The sequence below is a fragment of the Sander vitreus genome, chromosome 2, assembly GCF_031162955.1.
Source record: "Sander vitreus isolate 19-12246 chromosome 2, sanVit1, whole genome shotgun sequence".
NCBI classification, from domain to species: Eukaryota; Metazoa; Chordata; class Actinopteri; order Perciformes; family Percidae; genus Sander; species Sander vitreus.
Window position 1 is genome coordinate 17,904,783 of NC_135856.1, and position 22,588 is coordinate 17,927,370.

Genomic DNA, 22,588 nt, shown 5'->3' on the forward strand with positions numbered 1-22,588 from the left:
TCCACTCGGGTTCAATGCCCCCCCAGCCTCCACAGGGATGCACAGCTCCGCCCGGAGGTGTGAGTTGAAAGTCTGTCGGACAGGGCCTCCTCAGACGTTCCCAATTTACCCGCACTACCCGTTTGGGCTTACCAGGTCTGTCCAGAGTCTTCCCCCACCCCTGACCCAACTCACCACCAGATGGTGATCGGTTGACAGCTCCGCCCCTCTCTTCACCGAGTGTCCAAAACATATGGCCTCAGATCAGATGAAAGCGATTATAAAATCGATCATTGACCTTTGGCCTAGGGTGCTCTGGTACCAAGTACACTTATGAGCATCCTATGTTCGAACATGGTGTTCGTTATAGACAATCCATGACTAGCACAGAAGTCCAACAACAAACAACCACTCTGGTTTAGATCAGGAGGCCGTTCCTCCCAATCACGCCTCTCCATGTGTCTCCATCATTACCCACGTGCGCGTTGAAGTCCCCCAGCAGAACTATGGAGTCCCCGACTGGGAGCCCCATGCAGGACTCCACTCAAGGTCTCCAAGAAGGCCGAATACTCTGAACTCTTGTTTGGTGCATATGCACAAACAACAGTCAGAGTTTTTTCCCCCCACAACCCGCAGGCGTAGGGAGGCGACCCTCTCGTCCACCGGGTTAAACTCCAACGTAGCGGCGCTCAGCCGAGGGGCTTGTGAGTATCCCCACACCCGCCCGGCGCCTCACACCCTGGGCAACTCCGGAGAAGAAAAGATTCCAACCCCTATCCAGGAGTATGGTTCCAGAACCAAGACTGTGCGTAGAGGTAAGCCCCACCAGATCTAACCGGTAGCGCTCCACCTCCCGCACAAGTTCCGGCTCCTTCCCCCACAGAGAGGTGACATTCCACGTCCCCAGAGCCAGTCTCTGCTGCCCGGGTCTGGTCCGTCGAGGCCCCTGACCTTCACTGCCACCCATGTGGCAGCGCACCCGACCCCAGCGGTTCCTCCCACAGGTGGTGGGCCCATGGGATGGAGGGATGTCCGCCACGTAGCTTTTTCGGGCTGTGCCCGACCGGGCTCCGTGGCAAACCCGGCCACCAGACGCTCGCTGACGAGCCCTCCATCTGGGCCTGGCTCCAGACGGGGGCCCCGGGCTTCCTCCGGGCAGGGTCACTTCATCCCTTCCTCGATTTTTCATAGGATTTTTGAATATATATATATGATATGAAGCCAGAGACAGGCAAATCTGTTTTTCCCCTTCAAAGCATGTTGTAATTGCTGCGTAAAGCTTCCTCTCAATTGGAATACATTAGCATAAAAGCTGGAACACAGTGTTATGAGTACAAATAAAGTGAGTTACAAACTATTTTCCAGAATGGGGACTTGATTTCTGTTTAATATTTGGCTCCAAACAAAATGAGGTTGTCCTAATGCGTCTTGTTAAACTGTAATTACTCACCAGATGTTTGATGTATCGGTCTTTGCTTTACACAGCAGCCAGAACATTGATAGGAATGTGTCGGAGATTGCATCAGTGCTCATGATGCCATTTCACACCAACAAGCTTCATCCTCGCTGATACCCCTGACCTATTTATGATTTAAGAGCTGCGTTGAGAGCTCGTTCATTCTGCCCGTCTTTCATCTCCTACTCGCGTGATCTCGCTTGCCCCCTTTATCACGTCTTTACAAGCAGACAAAAGATCCGCTGAGTGGAAAACTCTGGAGGAGATGTAGCAGGAGTGTCTCACCGGGCGAGTTCATTTGATTAGGAGTCAGTAACGCCACAGAACTGTAAAGTTAAATGAAAAGTGTGAAAGAATAAATAATTAATAATCAAGTGTCTTTTTGCTTTGCAAATAACTGACGATGTATCCAAACATTTGCTCTCTCTTCTCTTACAGAACAACGACCCTTTGACCCTTGGTTACCATGGCTACCCGTCTCATAGTCAGGTATGGACATAATTTCATCTCAAATATGCTCAATGTTTTATAATATTCCACCATCCTATCGTCTGTTATTTCTTTTTCTATATTCAAAAGTGATTATTATGGCTCAGTGAAGCTCTCTAAACCACAAGGTGGGGGTGTAGATTAAAAATGATCAGTTGTGTAGAAGATGTGCCTCCACACCTTTCACTCTTCCAGTCTCACCCTCCCACTAGTTTTCTTTCTATTCTCAACAATCAGCAATATTATTAATCATCTTTGACCTTTTTAAATCCCATTTTATTTTTTCTGTTTGCAGCATTACAAATGAAGAATTGTTCTTTTTCTCTCCTCAAACATGCACTAATACACCCATTTAAAAGGGGGTGGGTGTGTGTGTGTGTGTGTGTGTGTGTGTGGCTACAATCTGTTTACTCATCTTTGTATTAGCCTGCTGATTGTGTTATTAGACTGTTCAATCTATGTGGTTAATCCGTAGATCATCCACTCATCCTCTCATGCTCTGCCCATAATCCCCTCATCCCTCGCTCTCTGTGATGCCCAACAACCTCTGGCTGCTTATCTGCACTTTATCTGTCTTAAGGTTTGACTTGTGCGCTCTTATTTGCTTCAGTATGAAAGATTTCTTTTCCTGGCAGTCTGTTGTGCCGTTTAGTGGATATTGCGCAAGACAATTAGCCATTTTTAGGCCGCCGTAGATGATACAGCTTTGAACCGTTCCTTGCTCATGATGATATTTGAAGAATAACAAGTGCTGCAGAGCAATCTCTTGTTGGGACATAACGATGTCAGTCAAGGGTAGGATTGGGCATCGAGAACCAATTCTTACTTGGAATCGTTTAAAAAATTACGATTCCAGTAGAATCGTTTCTTTATTGGAATTGTTTAGAGGATTTTGGTTTCAAATCCGATCATCGCTTCCCAATTTAATATGCGCAAGTTTTGGTTTCTGAAGCGGCCAGGTGCTTGTTGTGTTGCAGCCTTGGAGCACAGTAAGCAGAGCTCTAGTGTGGCTTTATTTTACATTGAAAAAGCCCTGTAAAACTGCAAACCACCATTGAATCAAAATAAAACTTTCCTCTTATGGAAATGTGACCTGTTTCAACTCCACCCCTCAAAGAATCGCAATCGATAAGAACCGGAATCGAAAGGAAGAATCGGAATTGAAATCAGAATTGTTAAAATCCAAATGATGCCCAACCCTAGTCAAGGGCTACTTGAGGGACTGGGAAGTGTGAACCGACCTCTGACCAGGAGGGGGGGAAAAAGGCAGAGAGGGAAGAAAAACAATGCTGGGCAGCTCCCACAAGACTGAGGTGCTAAACTGTCAACAGCAGTGTGAGAATAATGTGATCAAAGACTCCTGAAAGGAAGAGCCTGGAGAGCAGCAGAGGCCTGATGTGTCAAGAGAGGGACAAGCCCTATTCATATATATATATATATATATATATATATATATATATATATATATATATATATATATATAGATAGATGATAGATAGATAGATAGATTTTTTTTATATATGTTTTTATATTTATTATTTTTTTTTATATATATATATTTGAGATGTACAGGGCTGAATCATAATTTTCTCGAAATCACAATATATGGATCACAAAATATCATTATATATTAAGTATTTTGGTGCCACAGAGATGTCCCAGCCTACAAATCGTATTTTACAGACTTAAGATACAGATCCTCGCAAAAAAATGACACCATGATCCTTTAAATATATTTATTTAATGAAAATGAGAATGATGCAAAAAAATGATCATTTCCCATTTTTCCAAATCGTGCATTAGTGATAGATGTTAAAATTTGTTTTACCTTTGAAGCCCAGTTAAACCATCACGAGCATGAAGAACATGATGAATGACAGTTAAGAGACTAACTTACAAATGAGAACTATGTTTACTCTCTTTGCATATTTAAACATCATATCAAACCTGTTATAGCCAGCATATAGTAATACAGTGTAATTATTGACATTCTGTTATTTGAACTCTAGTAGTTATAGTGGTTTTTATTGTTACTGGTGGAGTCCACCTTTCTCGTGCAAGATTTAAATTGCCTATCCATGCACAAGGAAATGATGCATGCATCTGTTGGATGTCGGGCTGAAGACAAATGCTGTTTAAGTGTATTACCATGTTGGAGGACATTGTTGACTCTTTTTTTTTTTTTTAAATAGTGTGACATGGTGAATCTTATCAGTTTTGTTTTGCATGTTTTCCTGTCCCCAGTGGTCGATACACGTGTCATTAAATGTGTCTTGAGAAAGATACCTGGCTCTTTAGCTGCTAAATGTTTCCACTACACTATATTTGCCAGCTAGCTGCTAATTGTGTCTGTGGTTTGGTGCTGATCAGGTAGTGTACAGTGGGATTTTAGAGCCTTTTCCCTAAAGACACCTGCCTTATGCTACTGTAAACGAAGTTTATATGAGCGGTAAGGGTGAACCAAAGAAGACTAAAACAAAACAATAAGCGTAGTAGCGCAGTGCATAGTGCAGCTTTTTTTATGCATAAAAAAAGCATATGCATAGTGCAGCTTTTTTAAAATATATTATATATATTTTATTTTTTAATAAATTAAAATAAAGTGATTTAATGTGACTGTATTCAGACTTGAGCTGTGTTGGAAGTGTTATGAAACAGTTCTAGGTTTGACCTAGTCAGAGTGTAGTTGTGACTTTTACAGAAAAATGTGGGCGCTCATTCAAACATGGGACAAACATGTAAATTGTCAGCATATTTATGTAACAATGTGCATCTGGAGAGAGAGAGAGAGAGTCTTCACTTCCTCTCCCAGTGGTGCCAGCAGCCCCAGTTAACTCACCTACATGGAGAAAGAGAACAGAAGAAGAGAGAGAGGGGAGGGACTGTGACATGAGAGGGAAGCAGAGGGGAGGGGAAAGTATGCAGGTGTGACAGAGGCAGAGAAGTAGGAGGGGGAGGCGTCAGGCTATCTGGGTGAGAGAGGAGGAGGAGGAGGACTGGAGAAGAGACAGAAGAGATGAGCAGGCAAGGGCACAGCAGCAAAACAGAAGGCTGGGGGTAGAGGGAAAGTAAGACGCGAGTGGGAGAGGGAAAGAAAAGAGTGAGTGGGAGACAGAGAGAGAGGGGAAAGGAAAATAAAGAAAGCAAGCGAGGAAGAGTGACGGGGACAGAGGCCAGCAGAGGAGGAGGAAGAGGAGGGGGGGATTGGCATGGCAGACAGAGCGAGCGGGGGCAGAGAGAGGGAGATTTTGAATCTGTGAGACAGACAAGAGAGACTGTGCTGGTGAGGTGACACAGGCTCAGAGAGGAAAGCGAGGCAGCGTGAGAAGAGGAAAGGAGAGAGAGGAGCAACGACAGTTTGAGTTGTTGCACAGAATACGATGATGGGACTGTACTATCCTTCCGTGTTGTCGGTGAGTGTTTATCTCTATCTTTTTCATATCCTCCTCTGTGTGTGCGTCTGCTGTGTGTCTTTGCTGAGGCTCAGGCTCCACTGTACATGGAACGGCATCAGAGCGAGCAGCACAATCATTGAGTCATGATATGTTAAATAACTACTAACAGATGAGGACTCTTCTTGACCCCCTTTACTAGAGTGGTCCAGTCATGGCATTTCAGGCTTTTGTTAGGACTCAGCATCCAGTGGCTATGGGAGATATAAACACTGAAAATAGCGTAGTAGGTGTAGATGACAGCATGATACAGGCTTGGAGATTGTATCGCTACAATTATGTTTTGCTACGGTGTAATGCACGAGCGGCGATGTATTATTGTACGTTGTTGTTGTGGCATCTGTTCTCCTGCCCAGAGCTAGAAGCACACACGATCTGAACATCAAGAGCTGCCACTGCCAGAAACTGTGCTCTGCCATGTATTATGTATGCTCAGAAGATACATACAGTACAGCATGTTAGTCTGTTCTGCTGGATGTAGCAGTATACTGTTTCTGCGGTAAACTCTTTAGACATGTCTGAGTGGAAAGAGTGAAGGAATAGGGGGAGGGCGAGGTATGTAAAAAAAAAAGTCTTTATTGCCTCTGCAGCTGTCTCTGTACATCGATCAAGCCCTGTGAGCGAAAGGGACAGGTGTTCCCAGAACAGTTGTCTCTTTCTTTTTTTCCTCCTCCCTTCTGCATTGCTTCTATTCAGCTAACACCACCACCTCACTGTAATTTCTGTGTCACACATTTCACAAACGCACAGAAGCTGAAGCACACAGTGGGCTGCAAAGTTGGTGCGTGAAGTGTCTCGTTATATCACTACATTTCATTTGGTGTGAGTCAGGCTCTGTGTGTGTTTCTTCCTGCCTTTGCTTGCGTATGTGCTTCTCTCTCAGCCGTACCTTGGATTCCTGCTCTCTTTACTGTTTGACCTCTTTTCTCCCTCCTCTTGCTCTCCCTGAGGCCCTGGCAGCTGTTATCTCAATGTTTTCCTCTAAGAGCCCCTGGAAGAGGGGGATGGGTTGGGATAAGAGTAAGAGAATGGGAGCAGGAGAATAAAAAATTGATTTTTAAAGTGCTCATATTATGCTTTTTGGCTTTTTCCCCTTTCCTTTATTGTGTTATATATCTTTTTTTGTGCACGTTATAGGTTTACAAAGTGAAAAACCCCAAAGGCACTTACCATCTCCAACAAAAAAAAAACTGTTCACAAACTTCCCCAAACTTCTATTGTAGTCCAGCCTTTACTTCCGTGACGAACGTGCGTCACTTTGTAACACATGTTATAATGCTCGCCTAGCTGCTAGCGTGGCACGCCCTCATTCTCTGCTTCTGACTAGCTAGCAGTCCTTAACTAGCTACTGCGCATGTGCAACACCCAACAAAGATGGAGTAGAAGTGTGATACCTCACTCTGTAGTTAAAACAGAGAGCTCAACACACAGGGTGAAAAGAGGAGCTGCAGCAATGTGCAGTACAACAAAAATATGGTGTTTTTTGAAAATTAAACCATGTAAACCTATTCTGATATAACCTCCTAAATACAATTATGAACCTGAAAATGAGCATAAGAGGAGCACTTTAAGTTGATGGGACACCCTCTGGTAGTTGCCAAGGAAGCTAAAATTATGCAGAGATGGACAAATGAGAGGAGTTGAAAGGTCAACTGGAGAGAGCTACTTTGCTCTGTGACGCAATTTCAGACGGTAGAGCTGACTTTGCAGTTATGTGTGTGTGTATAAGTGTTCAGAGATGCCTTCTGACGGCAGTCATTTTTTAGCTCTTCTACAGTGTATGCTAATATTTTTGTCTCTTGCTGCAAGAGTTGGAGGAGCAGATCGGTTGCAAAAGACTAAAATATTTTCTCAAGCCCCACCTAAGTGTGTGGCCTAAGGCCAGGGAGAGACGCCTACCTGCTGCAGAACCACACACACTGCCACGCTTTCATAAACTGTAAATGGGTCATGAGGTTTCAACCCCCCCTCACACAACCTCCTCACCCACAAATCTTGTTATTGATTCTTTGCAGGGATAACAATGATGTTGGGTAAATGATCCCAATGAGCTCTGTTGCCTTGGCAACTTGCATGAGTCATTCATTTTGTACGGATTGTTAAAAGGTTCGAAGAGTGAGGAAAATGTCGATGGGAGAGCCACGTGAGGTAAACACCTTTTGCACTATGCTTCTAAAAAAAAAAAAAAAAAAGAGAGAGAGAGATGGTTATAAAACCTGTAGTTGATGTAAAGATTATGCCTCTTAAACAGCTATTTGCATCTCTAATTGCTCTAAAAGCACTCGCTGCGAGGCGTCCGCAGGGATTTCAAAAGAACCTGCCTTTTAAATGGATAGGGGTTGCCCTCACTGACTCTTTGGATGGTGTGGTTGACAGTGACAACACCGTCCTACGGCTGGGTGTACATTTTTAAGCTACACTTGACAACCAGATAGGTGCTCATTATTACAGAGCCCTACTTGAGCTCTAAACAAGACTAACTTGTTTGGTATAGTCATAGCTTATGTATTGAAAGAGGCACGTTCATGTTGGGTAAACGTCCGTCTGCATGTTTGTGTGTTCACCTGCACTTGTGTTTGTTTAGGGTGGCGTGTGGCTTTTAATGAGGAATAAATGTGGACAAATAATGTCATCATCTTTTGTATTGGAGTGTTTACCTTTTATAAAATGCTGCAGTGGAGCCCAGCGGACCATTGACACAGCTTGTGGAGGGATGACAGGGCCAGTCGTGTGTGTGTGTCACTGCGCACATGTATGTTGAAAGAGGGTCTCCCGGAAATGGTGTGTGAGGAAGGGGAGTCGTTCATTAAACTATACAAGGAATAAGGTGGGGGTGTGTTGGGAGGGGATTGTTTGACAAGCAGACATGTTACCCTATAAGGAGTCAGAGAAGAGTGTGGGAGGAGGAGCCCAGGCATCGCTGATATCTTGTTGCTATGAAGCAAATGAGCTTGATTGACATACGTGGGGGTGGGACGTATGCAAGGATCCCGTCTGGATTTAATGAAGCGTAAAGATGCAAAGCGCACAGCAGAGAGAGTGGGAGGAAAGGGAGAACAGCAGCAAGAGGAGCGCACAAGAAGAAGAGCAGGGGGGGCAGTGATGGAGGAGGAGGAAGAGGAGGAGGAGGGGTTGATGTGGGATGGAATAATTTAACAAAAGGGTGTCTCCTGGCTCATCGGTATGCCACAGACATGCTGTAAACGTTTCTCCAGCTGTTTGCAGCTCGGGTAGCATCGGCACGGAGTCAGAAGCCAAGATCTGAGCTGAACACAACTTCCCAATTGAATATGATTATTGAGCCAAAATGTGAGCTGCTGTTAACAGCATGAATCACATTTTCCAGCGTCAGGTTTGTTGAATCAGGCTACAGACTAATGGCTGGAGGCCCAAGAAAGTAAGATACTGAAATGTCATTATTCATGTGAAATGACCCAGTGTTGCCCTAGTTAGCTCTTAGCCATTCTCCTCTCCTCTCCTCTCTAGTTAGACTGCTGCAGACGAGCACATTTTAGCGTGCCTCCTAAGACACACTTGCTGCTGCTAACTGACCTGAAAGTAAGCCAGCTACAGCTACCGCTCTGAGTCACTAACTTTGGCTGGCCAACACATACACTTACACAACCCTTAATGCCACAATGCCAGGGGAGCGGAAGCATAAACACACATATGCCGATAACAAAATGTACACAAACCTGAGTGCTGGCACAAATGCACAGCTTACAGTTATAGGGCACCACTTTTTTTCAAATTGACAGGAATGCCCTTCCTCTTTGTCTTTGTGTCCCTCCTCTTATCCTGCCATCTATGTGCCTTTATTCTACAGCTGCTTTTATCCTGATGTGGAGCACAAAGGCCACTCGCAGTCGGCAAAAGGCTTATAACTTGACAGTTTGAGAGAGCGGAAAAAACAAGCAGCACGCAGGCAGTCACACACTATTTTTGCAGATACCGGGCTGTTGACACAGTGTATCAGGTAGAGAGAGGGCTTTTGAGATGCGGCTAAAATGGATCTCCTCTGAAAAGGCCAATCGTCGAACACAAATACAAGGTTGTTTTTGGCTCGTATTCCTGCTTCTATTTTGGTCTGGCAGAAGGAGCAGCAACAGCCGGGGTTGTCCATTCCCCTGCTAGGCTGTAGTCTGTTTCTGTGCATGAGCAACAACAGTGAGGAGGATTTCATGATAGACTGGAAATAATATATAGTTTGCAGCCAAGATATCAAAACCTTGAGTCCTAAGTGTGCAGAATTAAAAATTCAAGTCACTATCATATAGTTGCATCAGAACTTGTCAAATCCCAGACTGACTCATCAGTAAATTAGTGAGTTCAATCATGAGTCATCAATGTTGGGACTCGAGAATGACAACACGGGCTGTGATGCACATTTTTATGCAGAGTAGAAGGGTAGTTTTCCCAATAAATCTTACAAAAGGTATAATGTTGTTGGTCTGCATCTGTTTCGTAGCCAACAATATTCTTTGCACCAACCATTATGGCAGGGGAATCCCTGATTAAAGTTTCCCAGAGTTTCCTCAAATGTTTTCCTTCCTCTATTTTTTCTTATTGTTCATTTTCCAGACTCATTGTCCAATGGAAGGCCTTTATTTTGCAGCCAGAAGCACACATAATACACAAGATAGCTTTAGATTTTAAACCAGACTAAGCATCTATAGTCATGCTGGTGCTTCTGTGAGGCTGTACTCAAGGGGCCAGTACACACACACACACACACACACACACACACACACACACACACACCAATTAACATCAGCATGCTAAAATGCTCACAGTGACAATGCTAACATGCTAATGTTTAGCAGGTAGAAAGTTCACCATTAGTTAGTTAGTGTGCCCAAATTTGCTAGACTAAAGTTTCTACAATTTATCCTGAGGGGGACATGAATCCCAATTTTACAGTACCAAATGCCATCACAATTCATCTAATAGTTATAGTTGTATAGTTATAGTATAGATATTCCAATCTGCACCAAAGTGGTGGACAGACAGACATTGTCATCCGTAGAGCTGCTAGTGTGGCTAAAAGTTGGGCTGGGCGATATGAAGAAAATCAAATAGGATATTTTTGACCAAATACCTCGATATCGCAACAACATTGTAGGGATGATAGATGGTGCTTTCACAAAATATTCACACACATATACTTAGTCACTTAGTCATTTTATATATGACTAAGTGGGTAAAGGCAAATAATCGAACTGCTAGAACAGTCTGGTAAGTTCAGAAAATTACATCACTTTACTGTAATGCAGCCTTTAAAACCAGAAAAAGACAACACATATGTCATATTACAATGTTAAAAATCTAAGATGATGTCTAGTGTCATATCACGATATCAATATAATATCGATATATTGCCCAGCCCTAGCTAAAAGGTTTTGTATTTCCACAATAAGCTGTTGGCCAACATTTTGCATCAATGAGGTAAAAAAAATTTTTTTCTACCTTCCTACTTTTCCATTTCACCACTTGACCCAACCTGAGTGATCAACTTTCCCTTTCTCACACGACACAGGAGCAGGTCTAGTTTCCCTTCTAGTTTCTGGTTGTCATCCAGGTGAGCTCTTACCTGGGGACCCAGAATGATTTGCTCCACCCGCTATCATTTTTACCCATTTAATCTAGGATGGGCTGATGCAAGGCGAAGCCAACCACTGCATCATTTATTAGCACAGAATGTATTTTGTCTCCTGCAGTTCTTAACTGACTAATGTTCCTCATCTCTCCTCTTCATGTCTCTCTCTCTCAAATATAATGATTTCAGGATGTCTCATCAGAAAATGTCAACTCATGTTCATATTATTACCACCAGTGATGTAACACTGTTACAGAGAAAAAGTTCTTCACATATAAACATATTATATTTATTTGTACCTATTGTTAAGCGTTTGTTCATTAATTTGAGCTTAGAATTATATCTGTTAACAGAAAAGACATTAAAAGGATGGAGATACCTTGATATCAGTATCTATTAAATACAGTGCCATTAAATGAAATTAGGAAGAGACTAAGATTTTGTAGATCCAGATGTATATTTACTTGCATATTAATATTATATAAAAAACATTCACAGGGCAGAAAGACAGGGCAGGAAGGAAAGCATGTGAGTCTTAATTCGGATGCTTGTGGACAAGACTGGAAGAAGTTCATACAGCTGCAGGTTTTAGAGGAGGGGACACACCTGCTATTTCAAAATGTGAATGAAGTTAAACTTGGACTCTGTTGTCAGTTATCTGGCGGCTGTATGGCCCAAGTGCTCGGCACTGAAGATAAAGAACATGGTTTCTATTCTGGCTGGGCCGGAGACTCTTCACCTGGCAGGAGAAGCCGTTTAGGTATGGAGGAGGATGTGTGCATTGAGGAGGATGGCTGTGCAGATTAATGATGAACACATATTTACTGTATGCTATCAGGGAGGGGAGAGGAGGGAGAGAGAAAGCAGGATTGCTGGTTGTGATTACCCTGCTGAAATCAGATCAGTGCTGCAGTCATTAAAGGTGGAGTTAAAATCATCTGATACTGTATCCTTTGCTCTAACATAGGCAGAAAAATAGACACCATGTAAATTAGTTTCTGATGGCACAAGGAATTTTCTTTTAATTGATTATACAAATGGTCCTGTTGATAATGTGAAACTCATTGAGAAGTCTTTAGTACTTCCTGTTTTCAAGTCAATTAGTAAGATATTATTACCTGAAGATTGATTTAAACAAAAATGTGAGATTCAGGACATATGGTTGAACTCTCAAAGCAAAGAAATAATTTGTTTATCGCACATGTACTTGTCCCAGTGTTGAGATGTTATATAATATGTCTGGCCTCTCTAGCTGTAAAAAGCTTATTTCTGTAACGTTTACTTATTTCGACTCTTGTAAATATTCAATATAATACAGAAAGTCCAGTTGTATTTACTTTGTGTGTTATTGACAAGACAACATTTCCTTCTCATTGTTGACTCCACCATAGCCGCTCTCATGTCACAATATCGATGTGATCCGTGTCGACCGTGTGCTCCCCCCGGTTTGTCACTGAGTCGAGGGGCCTGGCTACCGTGTCACAGGTGTGACACTGAGAAAGGTCAAAAGCTGGGAGACAGATGGCACACACACACACACACACACACACACACACACATAGACTTTTAACACTCCCAAAGGGACAGAGATCTATTGTGCAACTCAGATGGGCATTACTGCAGCCTGACACACACACACACACACACACACACACACACACACACACACAGAGTCAATATAGCCAAGTAGATGCATGGAGTCTCTTTAGTGAAAAAGACACAGAATATTACATTTACTAATTAATTATTATTATTACTGCCTGGTTCTAGTGCTACGACTATAACTACTACTGCTAATAATAATGGAAGTAATGATGATTAGAAGTAGGAGGCAAATGGGAAGACGAACAAGGAGATTAAGAAGACAGGAAAAAAAAAAACATTGTTTAGCCATATGTTTTTTCTCCATATTCTATCCGCTAATATAACCTCCCTCTATTTGCATGTTAAACTTATTTCACAGCTGTTGTCTTACTGTGATGGTTGGTTTATCTTTTGCAGCTATGGATCAGAGGCAGGGCCATGCTTCTTCTATCACTCATCACCTTTTATCGTCCCATCCCCCATGTTCTCTCCTGTCCCTGCTGTCGCCCTCCGCTCTTGAACTATTACCATTTAGGGTGTGTGTGTGTGTGTGTGTGTGTGTTTTCTTGGGGTAATAATGTACTAATAGTTGGTCTTTGTGTGAGCGTTTAGGTGTGTGGGTGTTTGCATGTCAAAGGTGGTTTGTGTGCAGAGGCGTTTGTCAGTGTGTGTGCAGGCGTTAGACACTCACCATTGTACAACACTGAGTATGGAGGCATCTGACCCTCAATAATAGATGTGACTGCAGTGAATATTTAATCGGTGGGGGGTGTGGAAACATGCACGCATTTACACACACACACACACACACACACACACACACACACACACACACACACACACAAGCTTGTATGACTTTTAGACTGAAGCTCTCAGGAAAGTGGTCTCTGTGTGGTCGGGTGATGCTCTCAGTAAAAGATACCGTGGAAGTTAGCCAGCCGGCTACTTTACCTTTCACTCCTTCCTCACTCTTTCTTCAACAGGGCTCTCAGGATAGTGCTGGCGGTCAGGAGGGACTCATACCTCCACCTTTCTCTGCATTCCCTCCACCTCCACCGCCACCCCCACAGAACGGCCTGGCACTGGATTATGGGGGCAGCCTGTATGCAGCGGGGGCCGTCCAGGGCCCTGTGGAAGCTGGTGGAGCAGCGAACAGCGCCACCAATGTTGCCAACAGCCTCAGTGGCCAAGTGAGTGCCTCTTCCTCTGTGTGCAGCCTACATCATGTCTTTGTCTTGAGAGGGCTCCAAGAGTGTGGAGGAATATGTGTTAGCTTAGAGAGGCTTCAGCAGATGTAGCAGAGGTGGAGAGATACACAATAGGGGATGTAAATGAGTGATGAGGGAGAGTGTAAATTTGTCCAGAAACTAAAACATATTACTACTTACTACTAGTTGTAGTAATATGTTATATTTTTACAACTGCTTCTCTGTTGCTCAAGCTCAGTCTTCTGTCCACACTACAGACGGATTACTGTATTTACATTCAGTTGCCAGTTTATTAGATACACCTATAGCTAAAACTAATACAGTACTGTTATAAATGCTGCCATCCTCATGGTTACAAAGTTCTGATTTTATAGAAACTGTTCTTAGAGGGGTTGATTTAACTGTATTGTCATTTTGGAAGCTAGTAGTTTGGGGTGCTGTGGAACCGTATTGGGTGTTTCTATTGTTTCGTCCACCCCATTTATATAATTGAGGGTAGGCTAAATACCATAAACACCTCTCTGTATAATAAAGTTAAATCAGGTTAAGTTACTTTTCAAGAAAAAATGACCAAATATTCAGCTTCTTAAATGCCAGTTTTTTATATCGTCTTAAATGTAATATCTCTGGGTTATCGACTGTTGGTTGGACAAAAGGAGCACTTTAAAGACGTTACTTTGGGTTCTGTGAAATGGTGGGCATTTTTCACAATTTTCTGACAAAAAGATTAATCAATGAATCTAGAAAATAACAGGCAGATTAATAGATGGCATGTAATTGTTTGTTGCAGGCCTACAACTACTGTGTAAACAATAAACTCTACCTTCTTCCGTCCTTTCTACCCTGTCCGTCTGTCCCAGCAGTCAGATGGCTCCTCCCAGATTGACGGTCAGTCAGTTGTTGGCTCAGGAGGCTTAGGTGGTGGAGGGAGCATCGGGGATGATTCAGACGCCAAGGGGACCCCCAAACGCCTTCACGTGTCCAACATCCCCTTCCGCTTCCGAGATCCCGACCTACGGCAGATGTTTGGGGTATGTAGACCACAACATTCCCCCTTTTCCATTATTCATAATCAAATAATTTTGTATTGTATAAATTTGTATTTAAAGCATGCAGTGAGTAAAAATAATGACTCTAGGGACCAATCTATTGGCATCAGCACTGTGTTCTCAGATTTTTACTGTTTATTTCTTGTCCTCAAGTGGGATGTTAAATTACAATAAGGCTCTGTCATATCTGTTTTTAGCTAAAAGGAATCCGTTTTTGTACTATTTGACAAAAAATCTAAACCTCTACTTGAATGTTATCTTGTAGAAAGATTATTTAAAGCCAGATGTAACAATCTGGGCCTTTTATGCTCTGCTTTTTTTGTAAGAGAAATGTCTCTAAAATGTGGTGCAGAGAAATAAGCAGAGGCAAGGAAGATATGGTGGAAGAAAAGACTGCCAAAGCTGGCTGGGTGCCAGCTCATCATGGTTGAACAGTGCTGACACCCAGTGGCAAGATGCAGTACTAGACATGCTTGTTCAGCCTCTTCATCATCTTCTACTTTTTATCTTTTAGCAATATGGCAAAATCCTCGACGTCGAGATCATTTTCAATGAGAGGGGATCCAAGGTAGGAAGTTGGAATGTGTAATTTAAAAATGTGTTAATGAGCTCAGCAAAAGCTTACCATCTATTTTGTCGCTCTCCACCTTCTTTTCTTTTTCCAAATTCCTCGTCTCCTTTGCTTGCAGGGCTTCGGTTTTGTAACATTCGAGACAAGTGCAGATGCAGAGAGGGCCAGAGAGAAGCTTCACGGTACGCTGGTGGAAGGACGTAAAATCGAGGTAACTCACCACCCTCGCCTTTTTTTGAAATGGCGACCATTTTCTCCTCTGTTTCCCCTCCATGTCCGACAATGAGTTTGTTCTGGTCGTTTCTGCCCCAGAGAAGGTTTCTGGGTGGCTGTATGTGTTCAACTCTAACCTCTCTGGCTTCACTATAGCATGGTGCAGTGGTGCCATGCGCACAGACGTCTATTTTGATGGCACTTCCTGTCGATGTTTATGCTGTTGTTGTTGTTGATGTTGTGGGCTGTCCATTGCACCTTGATCTTAAAGCTGTGTGGTTTGCAAAGCATGCTGGGTGGAGTGGCTACACAACAGGCATGGCCGGTAAGACGTCACTACGACACGGTCGCTGACTATATTTGCTTCTGTCACAGCATGTAGGATCTTTTCTGTTTTTGGTTTTCCTGCACATTTTCCATCACCAGCATTCCTTTTTCCATGATCATGATGGGTGGCCATTTTTGGTTTATGGTTGTTAATGACTGGAAGGGCAGTTAATAGCCTCTCAGTTATTTTCCTCTCAAAAAAAGTGCTTGCTGGTGTCTGTAACAGGGTACTGTATGTTGCATGGATTGACCATAAGGTCAGATATTGCCATGGAGTTTTTCACTCTCAGTTAATACTACACGGGTGACTCTGGGTAGCAGTTTTTGTGTTAAAATGCATGATGGGGAGTTTTTTGGGAATGAGACTGCCATGATGTGGTGTCATTTCTGATGCTTCAACAAAGCTGACTGTTTAATTTCAGACGTGCGAGATGAATGGTTAAAAAAAATCTATTTTTGTTTACACACACACACTTGTAACCAGCACTCCTGAAAAGAACACCAGATCATATGGAAGTGCATTTTGTGACATCTTTTTTTTTGTCAGCATGAGCTCAGATTTCAGTTGCAAATGGCCTTGGAGATCAGATACACCATGCTTTCGCCATTTGGTCTGGCTCTTGATTTTCAAATCACGCTTTCTTTTTTATTTTTACTTGCTACTAAAGCTCCTCTGCATGGTCTCGAATGTCTTGCACTCTTCTCTGTCTCTGTGTGGGGGTGTGAAAGAATAAAAATATGGAGGGCGGAAAGAGAATGAACATGTGAAGAGAATGCAATAGCTAGCTGTCGTTCCCTCTCTTTTTTATTTCTTTTTATTTATTGGTTCTCCTCCATCTCTGTCTCCACTCTTTTTCACCAGGCCAGTCTGTCTGTCTCTCTATTTGTGTGTCCCCATATGCACCTGCATTTCTGCTGTCCATCCCTCCCCCATATCTCTGTCCATTTCCCTGTCCTGTAATGTAGTCAGGTAGCATAAACATTGAAGAATGAGATCATGTTTGTTTGAGTGATTATTTTGTCAGATATTTGATTATAATTTGGGCAGTAATAACAGATAGTTTCCCTCCCAAGGTAGATTTTAATTTCTGACAATTTTCCAAGTTACAAGTTTCCATTTGTTTGCTCCTTTATCAACTTTTATGATCTGTGTTTGTAGTGGATTTTAACCAGTAAAGGCTAGATAGTTGTCAAATGGCTGATACTTGTAGGTGACTGTTGACACGTGACCTGTTACATCACTTCCTCTCTACCACATGGTGGGGGTTGCTTTTCATTACCTCGTTTTGTTTGTTTTTATTTAATTTTATTTGGTTTATCATTTCTTTCTTACATATATTTTCTCTACTTCCCTGATGATTTTTGTATGTTGTTGTTGTTGTCAGTCTCCACGGTAACTGCTCGCGTGTCCTCACGCCGTTTCCCTGGCAACGGTAAGTTGTGTACACATGGCATCATCTTTGAATGACCCCTCCCCCCACCCCAACTGTCAAAACTTAAAATAAAATGCAACCAACATCCAAATGAAGGACTCCTTTACTGAGGGGAGCTTTATTGATTGACAGAACCTGATTGGCTAATCCTCTGATTGATTGGGGAGGTGGTGAATGAAACGATTACGAGATTAGCCATTGATCGCATGGCATTATAAAGGCCACTTGTATAACTGAATGTACTGCATCTATCTGCAAGTGCAACGACTATGACTACCACTTCTTATGCATTCATTCCAATCACCTCTCTAACTGCATTCAGCATTTAATTCCAGAGCTGTATCCTGCATGGTTTACTCTCTTTCTCGTCATCTGTATGACGCCATATAGTACTATGTCATCTCTCTGTGTCATGTGTCAGCCAATAGCTGCATTTTTGCACCTTTAGTGGGACAGCATGCTGAAGCATGAGTGCTATGTTAGCTTTACAGGAGAGAGGATAATAGTTGTCTGTATCATGGTGTACTGTAGTACTTGATGATCACTTTCTGTGCCACTTTGTAGACTGCAGACAGTTGTAGAGGTATGGCTTTTTTGACTCAACATTCATATATATATAGATATATATATATATACATGATGTATATATGTATATAGTATATATATATATATATATATATATATGTGTGTGTGTGTATATATGTATGGATCAATAGTGTGCACCCCAAAAAGGATGCAAGCTTATTCTACTTCAAAGCAAGTCTACTTTTCATATGTAATATGAACACTTTTAGCATTTGAGCTATTTTAAGAAAGAAAAGAAGAAAAAAAGCTGCCATGAATTAATTTATAGACCCCAGCAAAGCAAACTTAAAAAATTGTGCCACTGATTAAGTAACGGCAACTTTTCTTTTTTCTGATTTCTGTAAAGAGGTGTCCTTGTTTTACTTTTTGATCAGTTTGGTTCTGGATGGTGTGTGTGTTGGTGGTTGTGTGCTTCGAGGTCTCTCTGGTGTGCGACACTGATCTGGAATGCCTGGCAGTGTTTCACAACCATGGTTTGATTTGATTTTGTTGAGGAATGATATTTGCATCCCCCCATCTTTTATCTAGACTTCTCTCTCTCTCTCTCTCTCTCTCTCTCTCTCTCTCTCTGTATTCGTTCTTGCTCTATTTATCATTTCTCCATTGTTGCTCCTGTACAGTTAGATCCAATATAGGCAAACGGTCAGATGTATTTTTGTATGTGTGTGTATTGCATCTTGTGGTTTCTGTTTGTTCATTAGAATAATTGCACATTTGGATGGATTGTTCACTCTCTGTCTCTTCTCCACATCATGTATGTGTTTTTCTGTGTCTTTTCATGTGGACTGGCTCCTCCTCCTGCATCCCTCCATATTTCTGTCTTTTCTCTGTCGTTCTCTCTCCCTCCCCTCCCTACTTTTTCTGTAAGATGTTTATTGGATTGGGAGGGCTGCCAACCTTTTTTGATTGGTCTCTTGCTGCATCTGATGCTTGCTGATTGGCTAGTTTTGCTCACTTCTGGTGATGTGATGCGCTCTTGATTGGCTGCGTGTAATTTGTTTATGAACTCTTTGATTGATGTTTTTTGCATTGTGTTCAACTGATGAATCTGCCGCTTAATTCACCTTCTTTTTCCCTCCTTTTTTTTTAAAGGTAGCAATATAATGGTCTTGGATTTCTTTTTGAATGCTTTTATCCTGAAATATTTTGTTTTCTTTGTTCTGTGTGCCAATGGTTGCATTGTTTGTGTGCAAAACTGCCTGACTTACTCACCAGGATCCTTGTTTTCAATGTCTTTCTCCTTCAAAAGAAGCGCATGCATCAAATACCATCGCTGCTCATCAACAGAATTAACCTCTGTCATAAGTTAAAAACCACTGTTTCAAGTATAATGAAACCTCATTATGGAACTCTGATCATCCTGTGCAGAGTATCTCCCTCATGTATCACAAAATACATTCAGTTTAAGAAAACTTAAAACCCAAATTATAATGTGATCGGATTCTGCATCATTTTGATAATTCCTCAAAGCTTGTTTATCCGTTAAACTACGTTGACTTAGCCCCTGACCACTTTTTCTGGTGTCCAGGTAAATAATGCCACAGCCAGAGTGATGACGAACAAGAAGATGACGACCACCCCTTACTCTAATGGAGAGGGCCTCGCAACTCTACCATACGGTAGTGCACTTTGGACTTAACAACAGCTGATTCTTTTGATAAATGGTGTCTGGGCTGGGTAATATGGCTATAATTATTATCACAATATAGATAAAAGTATTGGTTTCCAATGAAATGCATTACGTCACACAAAACAAAAGCCTCAGTTACTCTTTTAAGGGACACAACAGGTGAATAGGGTAAACATGTTTATTATTTTTCTGAAAATTAATGTTTCAATACGCAAATGTGTATTGAGTATAGCAAATATCTAGTGCTAACTTTTAGTGAATTTAAGAGAGAGTATAGTAAAATAAATGTTTTCTTTCCACGAGTTTAAAAAGAAATCATGTTATGGAAACAAAATTGACCAGTGCATTAAAAAAAATATGTTTTGCATTTAGTCTCCCCTTAAAGTTGGACAATAGAACTTCGTAAAACAATAACAATATATTTTTATAATTAACAATTTATTCTAATGATGTGACTCTACTATATATATATATATATATATATATATATATATATATATATATATATATATATATATATATATATATATATATAATATAAAAAATACTGAATTGTACTGTCCTGGTAGTGGCACTGAGTGAAAGCTCTCACAGATGTGCCCTATGCAGACAGACCGTCAGAAAGCTTATATGTACATCCTCTCTTTTCAATAAACAACACAATGAACAGCAAAGATCACTGTGAACATATGCACAACTCATAAAATGTCTGATTGCTTCAGTCAAATATTGCTTTAAATGTACATTGTTGTTGTTTTGTTGACTGTAGCTGGATGGAAGTTGAGTCCCATGGTTGGAGCCATGTACAGCCCTGAACTCTATACAGGTATGACAACAAGGATTAGCTTCATATTTAACGAGACTGATGGAGACAAGATGCACAAATAACATTATAATCCTCAAGGTATTAAAGACCCTCCTCTTTCTACCTTCTATGTGTCTCAGTTCCGGGGTTTCCATACCCAGCAGCAGCAGCGGCAGCAGCCGCCTCTACCGCTGCAACCTTTCGAGGCGCTCATCTCCGGGGTCGTGCCCGGCCCGTCTACAGCGCAGTCAGGGCAGCTGTGCCACAACCTGCCATCCCCACCTACCCTGGGTAAACACATATACATAAACATATGTAAAAACTGATAACTAAACCAGTAAACTTCTATTGATAATAAAAACTAGATGTAAAGTTATGCATATGATTGTCTTATTAAATGCATGTCTTCACTTAGTTTAAAAACAATGTCATAATTGTGCATGCTGTGTGTTCGAATATGTTTTTATGAAGATATTGAAAATGAAAGTTTGCTGAACTGAAATACCATTTCCTTGTACCTCAAAGGTGATAATGATATCATACTTTAGTGATCAAATTGAGTAGTATTTTCTTTTAATAGACGTTTGTCTCACCTGCTGAAGTAACTGTAGTATCACTCTAAAGTAAAATGCAAAGAGGTGGTATTTTGTCTTGCATGTTGCACGGTGTGTAATAATCTCACCCTTATTTCTTTTCTCTCTTCCACAATCTGTTTGGCACCGTTCTCTCACCTCTCTCTCCCCCAATCGTCACTCTTGTTTGTTGTTTTCTGCAATGCCCACATGGTGGCGCATCACACCATTTTTTTGTTGTTTCGACTCCACCGCTCCTCTTCTTTTCCTTCCTTTCTCGTCTCTCTCTCTCTCTCAGTGTGATGGCCTATCAGGATGGCTTTTACAGTGCAGCTGATCTCTATGTAAGTATACCTCTCTCTCCTCTACTGCCTCACTCCTCACCTACGTTTTCCCCCTCTTGCCTGTGGGCTTTCAAGTGTGACACGGCACGGACCAAACCCGTAGAGACGTGTACTTTTAGGTGTTTTGATTCAACACAGTCATTTTATGTTTCCCTGACTTCTTAATCTTAAATTATCTTATTTATATTGTTTTTACTTATAATTACATATACATTCAACTCATCACTTTTGTTGTCATATATTGTACTCATATGAAATGTTCCTTCAATAATGCATACAAATTTAAAAATAGGAGCACTCTGCAGCACACACACTTTCATGAAAGTGTTCATTCACGAGTAGACTTCTCTCGGGTTTGTCTCTGTGCATTTGTGAGTTTAGTTTGTACCAATGTGATTTTGAGTGTGTGTGTGTGTGTGTGTGTGTGTGTGAGACCAGGTTGACAATAGCTGTTTCTGTTCTCTCTGTAGACTAGTGTTTCAGGACATTAGTGGCAGATTGCCCCAGGTAGGGTTTACACACTCTGTGTGAGAGCCAGTGTGCATCCTCCTCGTCTCCAATGACTGCGTGCTGCTAGACATTATTGACCATCTGAGATTGAAATGCCTTCTCTGTCTTCTTCTACTAACTCACTGGATTCTGACATGGGTGGAGTTGCGGAAGGGGGAGAAAAGAATTAAGTTGAAATCAGAATTTGCAAAGAATATACTACATAAAACGTTCATTCACAAATTATCGTAGTTGGATATACATGTTTGGCTAAATTATGTGCAGTATTGAAGGTCAATACTTGAACAGTGGGTCACCTTCTTTAACCAAAATCTGCACTTATGATAAAGTTTTCAAGTCTTTTCTATGACAATACATCCAGCTAACTATGTGCATTTTGTACACCAGCTTATTATTTTCCTCCGTATGAAAACAAAGACATTTTGTCTTATTTTGGCATCATCCCTAGGTGACACCCCACAGCAAAATTACTCTTAGAATTCAATACTTTTCACTATGTGCTTGTGGCAAGATACATTAAAACACATTGTAGTATATTATTTGACATTTTCATCACACATTTTTATTCCAAAATCAGAAGATTGTCCAAAACTGGGATTTCAAGCCAGGACATGCCGTCTTTTTGTTATATTTTTTTTATTAATTCACCCTTAAACTATTTATTGTGCACATGCTTTACATATGAATTATTAGTTGTCAGCAAGCTGCATTGCCATGCTTGAAATAGAAACACGAAATAAATAGGACATGAATAATGACATTAAAACCTGAGACTTCTCCAGTAG

The 22,588-nt window shown here is 41.5% G+C and overlaps 1 protein-coding gene across 7 annotated transcripts in view; it reads left to right on the top strand.

Annotated features, from left to right (window-relative positions):
- rbfox2 (RNA binding fox-1 homolog 2) overlaps nucleotides 1–22,588 on the top strand; it is a 37,171-nt gene that overhangs the window by 8,776 nt on the left and 5,807 nt on the right. The window contains exons 2-11 of one of the 7 annotated variants that reach the window (XM_078281605.1): nucleotides 1,874–1,924; nucleotides 13,540–13,746; nucleotides 14,625–14,795; nucleotides 15,328–15,381; nucleotides 15,503–15,595; nucleotides 19,471–19,561; nucleotides 20,342–20,398; nucleotides 20,518–20,668; nucleotides 21,248–21,293; nucleotides 21,764–21,800. In XM_078281605.1, the coding sequence (XP_078137731.1) occupies nucleotides 1,874–1,924; nucleotides 13,540–13,746; nucleotides 14,625–14,795; nucleotides 15,328–15,381; nucleotides 15,503–15,595; nucleotides 19,471–19,561; nucleotides 20,342–20,398; nucleotides 20,518–20,668; nucleotides 21,248–21,293; nucleotides 21,764–21,784 (942 nt within the window). In that variant the 3' untranslated portion in view covers nucleotides 21,785–21,800. Of the gene's footprint in view, nucleotides 1–1,873; nucleotides 1,925–4,964; nucleotides 5,338–13,539; nucleotides 13,747–14,624; nucleotides 14,796–15,327; nucleotides 15,382–15,502; nucleotides 15,596–19,470; nucleotides 19,562–20,341; nucleotides 20,399–20,517; nucleotides 20,669–21,247; nucleotides 21,294–21,763; nucleotides 21,801–22,588 lie in introns of those variants that run through there. The other 6 variants (XM_078281589.1, XM_078281597.1, XM_078281584.1 and 3 more) reach the window with 6 other exon arrangements.